This window comes from Primulina huaijiensis, chromosome 5 (assembly GCF_012295235.1).
Source record: "Primulina huaijiensis isolate GDHJ02 chromosome 5, ASM1229523v2, whole genome shotgun sequence".
Taxonomy (NCBI): Eukaryota; Viridiplantae; Streptophyta; class Magnoliopsida; order Lamiales; family Gesneriaceae; genus Primulina; species Primulina huaijiensis.
The window spans coordinates 4,292,668-4,307,851 of record NC_133310.1 but is presented as its reverse complement, the minus strand read 5'-3'; the positions used below and the strand labels follow the sequence as shown (position 1 = coordinate 4,307,851).

General features: G+C 34.4%; 1 protein-coding gene across 1 annotated transcript; it reads left to right on the top strand.

The window, feature by feature from the left end:
• The first annotated feature begins 5,083 nt into the window (after positions 1-5,083).
• On the top strand, positions 5,084-10,322 carry LOC140976456 (transcription factor GTE8-like). Its single transcript, XM_073440612.1, has 10 exons — positions 5,084-6,921; positions 7,159-7,207; positions 7,315-7,437; positions 8,781-8,854; positions 9,006-9,057; positions 9,141-9,215; positions 9,294-9,409; positions 9,504-9,570; positions 9,701-9,831; positions 9,920-10,322. Exons 1-10 carry the CDS (start codon positions 5,668-5,670, stop codon positions 10,187-10,189), a joined length of 2,211 nt encoding a protein of 736 aa, XP_073296713.1. The 5' UTR covers positions 5,084-5,667; the 3' UTR covers positions 10,190-10,322.
• Positions 10,323-15,184: the final 4,862 nt, after the last annotated feature.

Sequence of the window (15,184 nt, the reverse complement as noted above, 5' to 3'; positions counted from 1 at the left end):
TTTTTGTTGATATATCTATACTATACATTAATTCATGATAGTATATGAAACATGAGACTCTTAATCAAAGCGGTTCTCCGTCACCACTCAGGCAACGTATCTTAATGTCTGAAAGTTGGATAGGGTGCTCAGGAGTATTTAGCCTTGCAAAGTGGTTTTTGCTTATTGACTTAGCTAATTCAATGTGATACCCAACTAAAATGGACTTGGGCATTAAAACTTCCAAGGCGAAACTTGCTTATCGATCTTCCCCACTCTCTTTTCTATAGAAATGAAATCTCAGGTTGAACTTAACTTATTCAATAGATTGTGGGTCAGTCGAGTAACGAGCAACATCTAGGGTTCCTCGAACAATGTGATATCTTACACCAAGTAAATCCTTACTTCTAGGGGTATAATGATAGACTGGGAAGCTCGATTAAAAAGAATTGACGCTCGATATGGTAGCATCGCCCTTTGTAACATAAATAGATTTTTAATAATTATTAAATTATTTCTTTATCATTATACATTCTTTTTAATGATGATGAAAAAAATGATATATTACTTCAATCTTAATATTAAAAATATACATTATACAAAAATACTACATAACTTTTTATGTGCCAAATAAAACATCCTCATACAAAATTTGTACCCCGATATGTCGAATATGTGATGTCAATACATTGCATATGTTTTGAATCTCCGATTATTTGATCGTGATATAATTATTTATTTATTTGTATAAAATAATATTATACAAAACACTAAATACATTCCCAACTCGTTAGTAGCTGGCCATACTGCGATGGCCATAAATTTTAGGTAGATTTTTTCCGTAAGGCCCTCTCCACTTGACTGGGACGACCAATGTCCCCAAAATTCAACGCAATTTTTAATTTTGGTACCAAATTCTATGGTTTATACGGTGAGGTGCATTAAATATTATACAGAATGCAGTTTCAATTTCTAAATTATTTCACCTCCCACATGACGAAATGGGTCACCAACATTTCATGTTAGATTGTCTGATTTAAAGATTTATGTCTTTAAAAAAGAATCAGATGGAAAGAGATTGATCTCGAAATTAATATGTTATCTATCGAAGCTATTAAGACTAGACACTTTACGTTTTTTCAAAAGTTATACGTTCTTTTGCTCCATTCATGATCTTTTTTTTTATTTTTTTATAGTAGCTGAAAATTTAGGGTTCAATTCTAGCAGGTGACAGTAGTCCGAATGTAGACATCGAATTTATTCTAGGTCTGTAATCACGAAGGAGACCGTTAGAAGGAGGTCGGGAGGGTATCCCGACGTAGCCCCTCCGACGCTCAAGTCAAAGACTGAGAATATAATGAGAGAGCAGCTAAGGGTGCTGCTGAAAGTGCCCATCAAAATTAGGCTCAATCTAGGCCCCCGGCCCATCCCGGCTCAGCCGCTCAGGTACACTCCTATAAATACTAGGTTTGAGCTTCCAGTTGATTCATTCACTATATTGACTTTTAGCAACACCCTTAGCTGTTCTCTCATTATATTCTCAGTGTCTGACTTGAGCGTCGGAAGGACTACGTCGGGACACCCTCCCGACCTCTTTATAACGGTCCCCTTCGTGATTTCAGGCCTAGAATAAATTCGATATCTGCATTCGTACTGCTATCACCTGCTGAAACTGAATCCTAAATTTGGATGAACCATAAGAGATATGGTTTTTGTGCTCCAATGCAGCAGAATCTTCGATTGTTCATTGCTCTATACAAGAAAAACCAAGTAGTTCATCTATTAGTCAAAATGTGTATGTAATCTAGATGTCACTTTAAATTTAAGGATGTGATTCGTTTGTGTTTATCTAACGTTGTACTTTCTAACATGATTACTTGATGATGTAACATATTTTCACTCAAAAAAAATTATAACTAATGATAACACTTCAATTTCAATATTTTAAATCGTATAACAACACATAAGAAGTGACGCGACACTTCTTATGAAATATTTATAGGTATTTAAGTTCCTAAGTAATTAGATAAAGAACACACTCAACCTTCAATCGATAATTGCAACTGCAAGCACTTTTGACGCAGTTGGTAATGCCTAATTTCATATTTTTTTTGTCTGAATTTACAATGTTGCTCTTGAATTGTCCAACAAATCTATTAATGTTGATTGTCGAAGTAATAAAAAATATTTAAATACATAATTAAAATTGAATAAAATGAGTAAATGCAAGGAAAAAAAGATTTTTTTGTTTAAAAAAACATGTAAATTTCAAGTTTTCAAACAAATAATTCTCAAAATCGCATGTGTCAAGTAAAAGTTATGTCGATTGCAACTTCGAGGCTTCCACAAACAATCTACACGCCCAGACGCTCACAGAACTGAGAAAGATCCGGTAAAGGTACGAACTTGGCACCTTAATCGTGCATATCATATGTCCAGATGCAGTGTATGCATGTTAGCTGTGTATCTGCTTATCTTGGTGCGCGTATGGTGTGACTTGAGGTCTCTTGCGGAGATGGGTCTTAAATTATTTCTGCAATTTAGTTCAGATTGGAGGTTTTTTTTTTTGTGTGTTGGATGTCATGGATTTGGTGGGTCAACCAAGATTTGTATATGATACTGAAGTGAATAAACAAGCTAGTGGGGGTAAAGTGAAACTATACGATTTTTAACAGATGATTTTTGAAAATCTTGTTTTTTTGGCTTTTAGTTGAGGTGATTGCTGCTTCCACCCATGAATGTGATTGTTCGAATGAATTAATTTGAGGTTGTGAGAGGTGATGCATAGATGATGAACTACGATCCAGTGGATATATAAAATTAAGTATCGGTCCGATGGTAGCATAGAGCGACTCAAAGCAAGACTTGTGATCTTTGGAAATCATCAGGTGGAAGGAATTGACTATAACGAGACATTTGCTCCTGTGGCAAAATTGGTGACAGTTCGTGTTTTTCTTGCAATTGCTGCCGTTAAAAATTGGGAGGTACATCAAATGGATGTGCATAATGCTTTTCTTCACGGTGACTTAAGTGAAGAGGTTTATATGAAGGTTCCTCCAGGTTTCAAAAATACAAATCCTAACATGGTTTGCAGGTTGAAAAAATCGTTGTATGGTCTGAAGCAAGCTCCTCGGTGTTGGTTCGCGAAACTGTCAACAGCGTTGAAAAACTATGGATTTGTGCAATCCTATTCCGATTATTCCCTATTTGGGTTGTGCAGGGGACGAACTCAGATCAACGTGTTAGTTTATGTTGATGACTTGATTGTTGCAGGGAATGATAAGGTTGCCTTGACAATTTTTAAAGATTATCTTGGTAGGTGCTTTCATATGAAGGATTTGGGCGTTTTGAAATACTTCTTAGGGCTAGAGGTAGCCCGTAATCCAGACGGAATTTTTCTTTGCCAAAGAAAATACACACTCGACATAATTTCTGAAACGGGTTTATTGGGAGCAAAGCCTGCGGCATTTCCTATGGAACAAAATCACAATTTGGCCCTTGCTAAGGGCGCATTCCTTGCGGATCCGGCGCCGTATATGCGACTTGTAGGAAGATTGATTTACCTGTCTGCGACGAGACCTGATCTTGCGTATTCGGTTCATATCTTGTCCCAATTTATGCAACAACCTCGTGATGATCATTGGGAGGCTGCTCTCAGGGTCGTGAGATATTTGAAGAAGAGTCCGGGCCAAGGGATTTTACTTCGTACTGATAGTGACCTACGTCTAGAAGGGTGGTGTGATTCAGATTGGGCTAGTTGTCCACTTACGCGGCGTTCCTTGACAGGCTGGTTCGTGTTACTTGGTGGTTCTCCTGTGTCATGGAAGACCAAGAAGCAACAAACAGTGTCTAGATCGTCTGCGGAGGCAGAGTACAGATCCATGGCGGCAACAGTGTGTGAGTTAAAATGGCTTAAACAACTTTTAGGTGACTTGGGTGTGCGACATCCGAAAGGTATGACGTTGTATTGTGATAGTCAGTCGGCATTGTACATTGCTCAAAATCCAGTCTTTCACGAAAGAACGAAGCATATAGAGGCTGACTGTCATTTTGTTCGAGATGCGGTGACTGAAGGGATGATTTGTCCGTCATATGTTTCCACCAATGTACAATTGGCAGACATATTTACAAAAGCGTTGGGGAAAGCGAAATTTGAGTTTCTACTCCACAAGTTGGGAGTTCGAGATCTTCACGCTCCAACTTGAGGGGGGGTATTGCGATACTATTGTGCAAATATCTTTAGAAGAATATTAGTCAGAAATATATTCCCTTGATTTAGCCTCTGTATTTTAGGTAAATATATATTTGTAATTAGGAGTATCTTTAGGAGATCAACCGAGCCTTGGAGAACAAGGATCTTGGTCAACTTTATGTAATATATATTTATCATTATTGTGAATGAAACGGACAGAAAAAGATTGGTGGAGAATTTGTCAATTTTGCTCCTTGAGAACCAATGATATTTTGTATTGAAAAGCTCCTGGTTGTGGCACAACTGCTTAGCAGGACATCCCCCCATTGAGAATCCCTACTCAGAACCAGAACCAGTGGAGCTAAATGGTTTTTTTCCCCAAAATTTTCATATGGTTTTGATAGTAGCTTGCGTGTTCAATTTTTCTTTTTAATTTCCGACCTTATTTTTGTTTTCTTTACCTTTCTCCAACATATGGAGACAATTTTTATACTAGCTAAATGACACACGCGATGAATGTGCAAGATTATTATAATTTCAACCATAACGGTTCAAATTCAAATAATTAGCGATGTAATTAGCTTAAAATAAATGCATGTAATTAGCTAAATGAACAAATTCAAGTAATCTACCACTATATATTTTTGTTAATTATTATTAGTTAAAATACAAAAGGTTTTGTTAATCCATACACTTAAAAATACAATAAAGGGTTAGTTTATTTAATATTATATAGTGAAATAAAATTTAAATTATCAGAAGATATTTATTTATTTATGGACTTGAATATTGTTTTTTTTAGATACAGGAATTATTTGACGCGATCAACGGTACCCGTTGGATTCAGCCGCAATCAGATCAACGGCTAGATTCAATGTAACATCGCCTTTAAAGTTGAGGAGATCCACCGAGGCCTGAGCGCATCACAGATCCCAACTCCAAAATCGTAAGCGTTCTCCCTCTCCTCTCTCTATAGAAATTGTTTTGTATCTATAGATTTCGTAATTTCTAGGGTTTTTTTTTTGGGTTTCGTCTATTTGTTTCATGCGAAATCTGTCGGACCCACCGAACACTTTTTTTACACACTGTTTCGGCCCTGAGTACGTTGTTTGATCTCTATTCTAAACCCCAGCTTTTGCGATTTGGAGGCATTTTACTTGGTTACTTTCGTGATTTTTACTTTCTTGGGCTTCGTTGTGATGTTTTGTGTCCTCGGGTCAAACTAAGATAGTTGGATTTAGGGATTGGTCGTGGCGTTTGTGTTGTCTTGATTTGATCAATCTTTTGCTGTTAATCTTGCATTCAGAAGGATTCGAAGTAATCTTTCTGGATATGAAATTGTGGGTGATTGAAAAGCCGGAACCTTTACAAGTTTTTCGTTTTGAAATTTGAAATTATTGTACTTTGTGGAGTTCCTAAAGGTTGGTCTCTCGTTGGCACCGAGTGAGATATAACTTGAATTCTCAAAGAAGTGTCCAAAGACTGTGTCAGCTGACATGAATGGGAATACATGGAAACTTTCCAAGGGTTATTCCTCCAGGCCCGTTCCAGATCATCGACAAGCAGTGGAGGCAGTGGCTGAATCAGAAGGCTTTGGTAGCTCAGGTCAAGTTGCTGGGGAGTTCACTGCATCAGAGGAGTCTTCTACTCCAAAAAGAAAACGCATAAACTTGAATATGGATACTTGTGATAGGTTGGGTCTGCAAATGCAGGTGTTGTCGGTGTCTAAGATGTCAAGTTCGGAGAGGAAAGATTTGAAGGTGAGGCTGAAAAATGATCTTGAAAAAGTTAGGATGCTTCGGATGAAGATAGGTTCGTATGGAATAGCTGCCATGGTGTATGAACCCAAAACTGATAACTATATTTATGAACGCGAGTCAGTTAGAAGTGCTACGGAGGAAAAAAAGCCATCCTCTATGAATGAAATGGTTATACCATCAGGGAAAAAAAAGGCACCTTCTGGTAAAAACGGCGTTCTTGCAAAAGGTGGAGCTGTGGCGTCTGTAAGAAATGAGATAGCAAAGCAGGGTGTAACACAGAATACTAAATGCATTATGTTGATGAAACAGTGTGAGACATTGTTAAATCGTTTGATGTCACAAAAGCATGCATGGGTCTTCAATGAGCCAGTTGATGTTGTAAAACTGAATATACCTGATTATCGTAGTATTATCAAGCATCCTATGGATTTGGGTACAATAAAAGGCAAGTTGTTCACTAATCAGTATTCCACTCCAATGGAGTTTTCAGCAGATGTGAGACTTACCTTCGAAAATGCTTTGATTTACAATTCACGTGGAACTGAAGTCCATCGTATGGCGGAGGAGCTAAGTCGATTCTTTGAAATGAGGTGGAAAGCAATTGAGAAGAAAATTCCAGCCGCTGAAAGTGAATCCAGGGCTTCAAAATCCAGTGTTATTATTGAACTGAATGAGCCGGCTTCTAAGAAGCAGAAAACCACTTCTTTAAAAAACCAGGTCAATAAAGAAATTGATAGGCCATTAATGAGTAATCTTGAGAAACAAAAACTGGGTGCAGAGTTGGAGACCTTGTTGGCAGAACTGCCTGACAATATAATTGACTTCTTGAAAGAGAGTACGATGAATGGGAATCAAGTGAATGAGGATGAGATTGAAATTGACATTGACACTCTTAGTGATGAGACCCTATTCATGTTGAGGAAGCTTCTGGATGCTTATCTACTACAGAAACAGAAAAATCAGGCAAAAGTAGAGCAATGTGAAATCGAGGTGCTTATGTACAAGTGCTTTTGCATCTGGATACAAGTTTTATAATCTGATGCACTTATTATTATCTCCACGATGCATGCATATGATTTGTTCTTGACCACTTTTAAGTGTATCATTACAAATGTACAAGTGCTTTTGCATCTGGGTACAAGTTTTATAATCTCATGCACTTATTATTATCTCCACAATGCATGAATATGATTTGTTCTTGACCACTTTTTAAGTGTATCATTACAGATGCGCAACCATTCAGGATTTAGTGATTTATCTGTACAGCCGTGCAAGGGTAATTTTTCTTCTGGACAATGTTGCATTTGATCCTGGAGTTTAGCTGTCATATATTCTTGGTTTAACATCATTGTTTTTCCCTTTGCTTTCCCTAACAAATATCAGACAATGGGCCACCTTTGTCCGGTTCTCCTGCAATGGGGATTGATAAGGATGCTGCCAGAACCGATGTCAGTAGATACAGTAACTCAAGAAGCTCCAGTAGTGAGCTAGGCTCCTCATCTAGTGGTTTGTGCTATTATGAATCCTTTACACACTGTTTTATCCCATCAGTTTATAAGTTTTTTCTGTCTTGTTTGGTGTCACATGAAATTTCAATGTCCGCCCTACTATTTTTGGATGCATCATGAATGATAGATATCATAATTTCCCTTCAGACAGCCGACAGGAGATCTTTTATACGACTGACTATTGGTGTATCTGTAATTTGAAATTAACATCTGCTGCATTTTACTGTACCTTAATGCCTGGAACTTGCATGGAGCTTTTGGCGAAGAACACACCAGTGGACACACTCCCTTTCTCATGTCCAATTGCTCAAAGGCCTTTTTAATATGATGAACACAGTTGCATCCCTAGCATTGTAAGAGTGAATCTCGTTAATGGTCCTAAGGTTTTGATCATAGATTAGTAGGTGGAAGAAAGAAGTAAAACCGATTAAACATAAGATAAGAATATAAAGCATCACGAGTCACTTTGTTGGACTTTTATTTGCTAAGCATATTGCGTATTATGGTTGTCAGTTTTTTTCACATTTAATCAGCACATGTCTAACCACCTTAAAGATATTTTGTGCCATACCCGTGGAATGCTGAATTTCGACGCTGCTGATTTTCCTTTAACAATCTTAAAAAGATATTCGGCGCTTATCATGTTAAGAAGAGTTGTTTGCCATATGCTATTCATAGCTTTACCTGCAAACTTTCTGATTTGGTATCTGATTGAAACATGTTTTGGAAAATGATTTTTAATGGAATAGCATTTAAATCTATCCTATTGAAAATTTCCCCATTTTCGGTCTTAACAATGTTCTGTTTTCGAGATAGTGGATATTCCCTTTGTTTCCATTCCATTACTATTTGAAGGACCATAACATTGTACTCATCTTAAAAACCATATGAAATACGTTGCGGTTTTTTTTTATAAAACCTAGAATAGGAAGAAAAATACTATGCATGCTTTGGGACGTGAATTTAAGTATGAGCTAGAATATTTGACTTTGTGCATTTATACCTTCACCCTTGGTTTGTCTAAAGCCTCATAGTTGTTCTCAGCACACCTTAACATAACAGTCTGTTCAATTCTTGTTGGTAAACATTTGCTGAATTAGTTCACAATTTGAACAGTTACGATATGTTATGATGTTACGATGTGTCACCATGTAGTATTAACACAACTTTATAGAGGTTTGTGCTTTTAATTTCTACATCAAACTTAATTGTTAGAGGTACTAATGTTCTCTGTGGAGGTAATTTACTCGTAGTGACACATGCAGTGGAAGGTAGAGAACAAAACGATGATGTGAATCTATTATGTATGAATCTAATATCTCTAGGTTTTTGTTTGTTCAGATACAGATTCTGAAAGTTCTGCTCCTGGTGAATTACATGTTGCAAAGGAAGCAATTCCTTCAAGTACTGCTAATGTTAGTTTTCAGTTGCCTGTGTATTCCAATTGCTTCCTTCTCCTGTTTTCCTTTTGTTTAATTTTTCTTGTAACTGCCATTATGATGCAGTTGCCTTTTGAACTTTCATTGGCCTGTGACTTATGTTCTTCCTATCCATTCATAACGCCAGGAAAATGTAGAAGTAAATGTAGATGAGAAGGAAAATAACGTTGAGAATGGAGGTAGTCACTTTTGGGTTTTGAAGAATTTTTCAATAAGTTCTGTTTTCATTCTAAATTTAACATATATTTTGAGTTATCTGCAGATTTTTCGGACAGGCAAAATGAGCATGACTTATGTTTGAGATCTTCCCCTACCGGGCCTAATTGTTTGCAAGAGGGTAAGCAATGAAAAACCATGAGGAAATGTATGCTATTACAGTGCAGCATCATCTCACCAACCAGCTGTATAATTTTAGGGGAGAGTGCTCCACCAGAGAGGCAAGTCTCCCCTGATAAGCTTTATCGTGCTGCTATATTGAGAAGCCGATTTGCTGACATTATTATTAAAGCCCAAGAGAATTCCGTTGAAAAAGTATGCATGCAGATTTCATAGATTTGTGAAATTGCAGCCTGCTGCATTCTATCCATCTCCAGCAGTATGACTAATAGTAGCTAAAAATTTTCAGGGAGAAAAGCCAGATCCAGAGAAGCTAAAGCTTGAGAGGGAGGAGCTTGAGAGGCGTAGAAGAGAAGGTCAGAGTCAAAAAGCAATTATGTGAATGAATATATGTGATTGAGTTGTATTCTTGCTTGGTGCATGAAATTGGAATGTTGTCATTAAATTTGCTCATGAAATGGTGTTGTGGAGTTTTTGTATTACCAGAGAAAGCACGCTTGCAAGCTGAAGCTAAGGCTGCAGAATTGGCTCGAAGAAAAGCTGAAGCAGAAGCTGCTGCAGAAGCTAGAAAGAAAATAGAACTTGACAGGGAAGCTGCACGTCAGGCTCTGCAAAAGGTTATAGTAGAGATTTCCTCTTAATTTGAAAAATTATGGAAAATCCACTGTTTCATATTCTTTTATTTAATCCTTGAGCTCTCAACAGATGGAGCGGACTGTTGAAATCAATGAGAATAGCCGGTTCATGGAAGATCTCGAAATGTTTAGGGCTGCACCTGACGAGCACCTGCAGAACTTTTCGGAGGAGAGCCCTGAAAATTCTGAAAACTGCCATGGTAGTTTCAAATTTCAGGCAAGTTGTAATCCATTGGAACAACTAGGATTGTACATGAAGAACGATGAAGAGGATGAAGAAGTTGAACCTCACAGCATTCCTGATAATCCAAACGATCCAGAAGAAGGAGAGATTGATTGATCAATTTTTTTGAATTATTCAGGGTTCGATCAGAGGAGTGAACTTGAACCTAAGCTCGATATGCATCAAAACCCTTGGATTTCATGAAAATTCATGTTGGTATGCAATATATAAACAATCGTGTCCTTGTTTCTGTTTCTGTCCAAGGTGGGGCTTGATTTGCTATCTGTTCTGTCTCTCGCGATTCTTTTCATGAAAGATCACTATTGTAGATTGGCTCGTCGTCTTCGTGCACGCGTGCACACAATGGGTAATATAAATTTATCAGCTAACGTAGTGCACGTAGGTTGCAACTGGTTTTGGGTTATATCGTACGCTTTTGTGGAGCATGAGGGTAGACTTTTTATTCTGCATAACATTTGAAACAAACATCATACATATTGTTAAGATTGGAACTTGGACCTAACTCAATCCCAAAAGCTAGCTCAAGGGTTCAAGTCCATATATGTAACTTTCAGGTTATTTATCCAACCGATGTGAGACAATTAACATTCCTCTCACACTCATGAATGAACATTTGGAGCGTGAAGTCTACAAATGATCCAATTATGGGCAAAACGGGTGGTCTAACTATAGGCAGTCTAACACATAACGATGGAACCTGAGTTCTGATATCATGTTAAGATTGGAACTTGGACCTAATTCAACCCCAAAAACTAGCTCAAAGAGGGAGGATTGTCCAAGTTCATATATGCAATTTGCAGGTTATTTATCCAACCGATGTGAGACAACTAACATATATTTCTCCCAGAAAGATTGCTTCGAAGCTCGATTATTTTTAAGTCCTTAAAATCTGATGCATTAAATTTTGTGAGTTGATTTTTATCTTATGTGAGCATTGCAGGTTTGTAATCAATATCATTTCATTTGTAGTTAAAAGAATTTGACTGCTACAAATTTCAAGATCTATAAATATTTTGATGTCCTTTTGTCGAGAATTATAAAAGTTTAATTTCATAAACAATGGCTATATATGTACATACAATTTGTAAAAACATTTTAGTAATACATTAATTAATATTTTAATAAACTTTTAGCATGAATTGATGAATAATTATATTATAATATTTTGTTAATTTAATATAAACTACAATCTTCTAATTATGTTAGTGATCATGCAGAATAATGTATAGAAGTTACGAAGGGAAATTGACATATTTGGAATTGCAAATTTGACTACTAATCTTAATATAAGGCCAAATTGATTATGTTAATTCATTGAAGAACTTTATTAAGATAATTTATCTTATTTGACTCGATTAATGTGTGTGCTACTGAAAAAAATGGCCCAAAGTATATACTTGAAAGTTAATATAATTAAAGGCTACTTTTATTTTTTTCTTTTCTTTTTTTGGGAGTGGGATTAAAGGCTAATTTTAAAAACTAAATTCAATTGTTCTATCATTAATTACATAAAGACACTTTCTGTTATATTTTTTTTCCTAACATGTATATTAAGTTACAAATGATTGAACTTCGGTTATACATCATTAATATTTTTTTTGGTTATGCATCTTTTGGATTGATTTTTTTTTATAAAAAATGTTAGTTTTATAATTATTTTTTTGTCAAACAAAATTTATTATTTATAATTATTTAGGCCATTCTGATAATAATTCTTGATTACCCACCTGAAAATTACCAAGTAATATTATGTGTAGTGTAATTGAAAAAAAATTAAAATAAGAATCAACTTTCAATGTAACTGAAGTTAAGGAATTTTCCCAAGCAAAAAGAGACATTAAAAAATACATATAAAGGTGAAGTGTAATGATATTATACACCATGTTATAAAATAATTCTATCATATAATGAAGAAATTTAATATTATGTTTATGTATCGTATTAACAAATGATTAAATGTTTTATTGGGTCCAACATTTTCAACGTACAAAAAGCAAATAGTTTGGTTAAGGGAAGTAGTCATAGAGGTTTGGTAGCATGGAGAACTCACTTGGATGCTTTATTATTCTCTAGAAGCTAAATGAATGTTCTAATAATTGAGAAAGGGGAAAGATTTTAAAGTTCCAACTTCATGTTAGAATGACCTAAATTATAGTGGACAAGACTTTATTCTAGGCTAATGTGAAAGACAAGAATGTTGTGAAAAATACTAAGTTTAGAAGTTTCTAGGAAACTCTAGCAAAATGTGGAGATTTCAAGGAATATTTAGATTATTATAAAATTCTATTGTAATTTGTAAAATGTAGATCTGCATTGATTCAGAGTATTTTATCGTGTAGAGTAGCAAGAATGTTCTGGAGAGTTAATCTTCACAATTAGATTATGATTATTCATTCTTGGAAGCAACTTTATATATTTATACATATATGGATAGAGATTCATTCATAATTCACTGAACAAGTACAATGCAAATGCTTAAAACTACTTACTTGTTCTTACTTATTACCACCAAAGACCACTTTCTAAGGCTACTTTTCTAGTACTCGCAAGAGCGGAATTGAGGGGCAAAGACTGCACCGTATACATAGAATGGCTAAGTATTTAACAACGTATTTAATTACGCACCCTTGCTCAACCAGGTTAGTAACGAGCGATAAGGTATAAATCCGTATAAAAACTATTATATAAATATAATAGTAATGATATTTACACTCCAAAATTTATAATCACTCTTGATCTTGTCGTTTAATGTGTTCTTTTATAAAATTTGGCGTTTAATGTGTTCTATTATAAAATTGCCCGATATAATTAATCAATGTTATCCCCTTCTTTATATATTTCTAATTTCCAAATGGGTTCAATATATTTATGAGGTTATATAGCATCTTACCTTGTCAAAATTATTTTTTAAATTTATTTTGAAATGCAATAGATTGACAATTTTACTCTTCTCTGGAAATTTACTTATTAAACATTTTAAGCCACAAGAACATCCATAAATTAGATTACATATATATATATACACACACACACACACACGTACATACATACATACATATATATATATATATATATATATATAAATACACACACACACACACACACACATATATATATATATATATATATATAAATACACACACACACACACACACATATATATATATATATATATATATAAATACACACACACACACACACACATATATATATATATATATATGTATATATATATATGGTAAAATAGTCTTACAAAAATATGAAATATTAAATGAAGGTAATTTTGTAACAAAACACATTAAATGTCAAAAGTTGAGTGTGATTATAAACTATTGAACTGTAAATATCATTACTAAATATGAATAATTAATTGAATGATTAATGAAAATATTATCATTCAATCATGTACTATTAAAATATTACCTTCAACAAATTAAAAATAAAAATAAACAAATTTAAGATAATAAATTTGTGATATTGGAATATCTTATTATTTTCCTGGGGAAATATATGGTAGAAAAACAAAAAAAGAAATACATAATTGCATTGTATAAAAGTTATATATTCTTTCGAGAAAGATAAAAGTTGATGTATTCATATCAAATTAGCGAAACTCGCAAATTGAAAGATAATTAAAGTCAAGGGGTACAAAAAATTGAAAAACAAATTAGTGGATTAAGACATGCAAAAGCTATTAAATGTAAAATTTCGATTTCTCCATTAATCTCCATCTCAATTTGCTCCTAAACAAATGAACTTAACAAATAAAACGAGATACTGAAAAAAAAATTCTAGACTAAGAAACAAAATCGAAATGGTGTTAAGGAAGACTCGAAAAAAAAATTAATAAAATCGATATAAAATATACAAAAAATATCTCTAGTCTCATAGAATTCAATTATAATGTATAGTAACAAGATTTTTTTATTTTTGTATACAATAATAACAAGATTTGAGGAGCAAAAGCAAAACCTCCTAAGAATCCTAGAAGTCCACGGAAGAAAGTGAATAACATTCCCAAAGCCATAGTGAGAGCTGTGAAGTACGTATGCATCAAAATGTTGTGTTTTTTTTATTAGGATCAAAAGAATTTGAGTCATAAACTCTAACAAATGCGGAGAAATTTTTACTTTAGACCATCGAAATGTAGTTGAAATATATCACGTACCTACATAGGTTGTAAGATGGACAATGCGTGAAAGTCGTGTGAGGTTGAACTTTATTTTCTTTACCACGAATGTTCTACCATGTCAAACACCCCATAGCAAAAACCTATAAACTCGCGAATGACCAAAAAATGTCCCTTTTACGTTTTAAAAAAAAACAAAGAAAAAAAACCTTTTAAATTTTTAGAAATATCTGATAACTTCCAATAACATGGATGACGACAAACATATTAGCCGCAATGATAAGCCATAAGGGTTTTTCTAGAGAGACGGGCACGTTGTCATCTACGTTGCTTCCGAAAACGGCATAACCAACAAATGTAGATGGGAAATAGCACAAAACCACGACGATATAGGCGATGATAAATCCTTTCATCATGGGTTTTTTGGATGGCTTTTTAGGTGTGGAAGGGATCGTAGCCTGGATTTCTAGGGCAGCCATTTTATTGGTACAACAATTATGAGTAATAAGTAAGTAGACTTCTACTTAAAATGAATTAATGAATAAGAGATCATATAAGTAAGTTAGTTTTCCAAATCTTTATTTAGATAATATTGACAGCACTGCACTATAAATCTTCCTATCTTTTAGGATATTTAATGAATGATTTGCTCAAAAAAAAAAAAACAAATCTTTTTAATGATTTACAGATTTTAACAGAGTCTATATTATTTTTTTTTGGGTAAATTAAATTAAATATCCTAAAAGCAGGAAAATTTATTGTGCAGTATTGTTGATAATATCCAAAAATAGATTTTGAAAACTAAGTCATTATCTTATCCTCTTGTTCATAAATTCATTATAACCAGAATTGCAGTGATGATCAAACTCTTATCTCTCTAAATATATCGTTAATGTCTTGTGCTCGCTTATACTTGGGATTATATGTGGTCGAATTTTGGATATGGTGATATTTTTTTACTT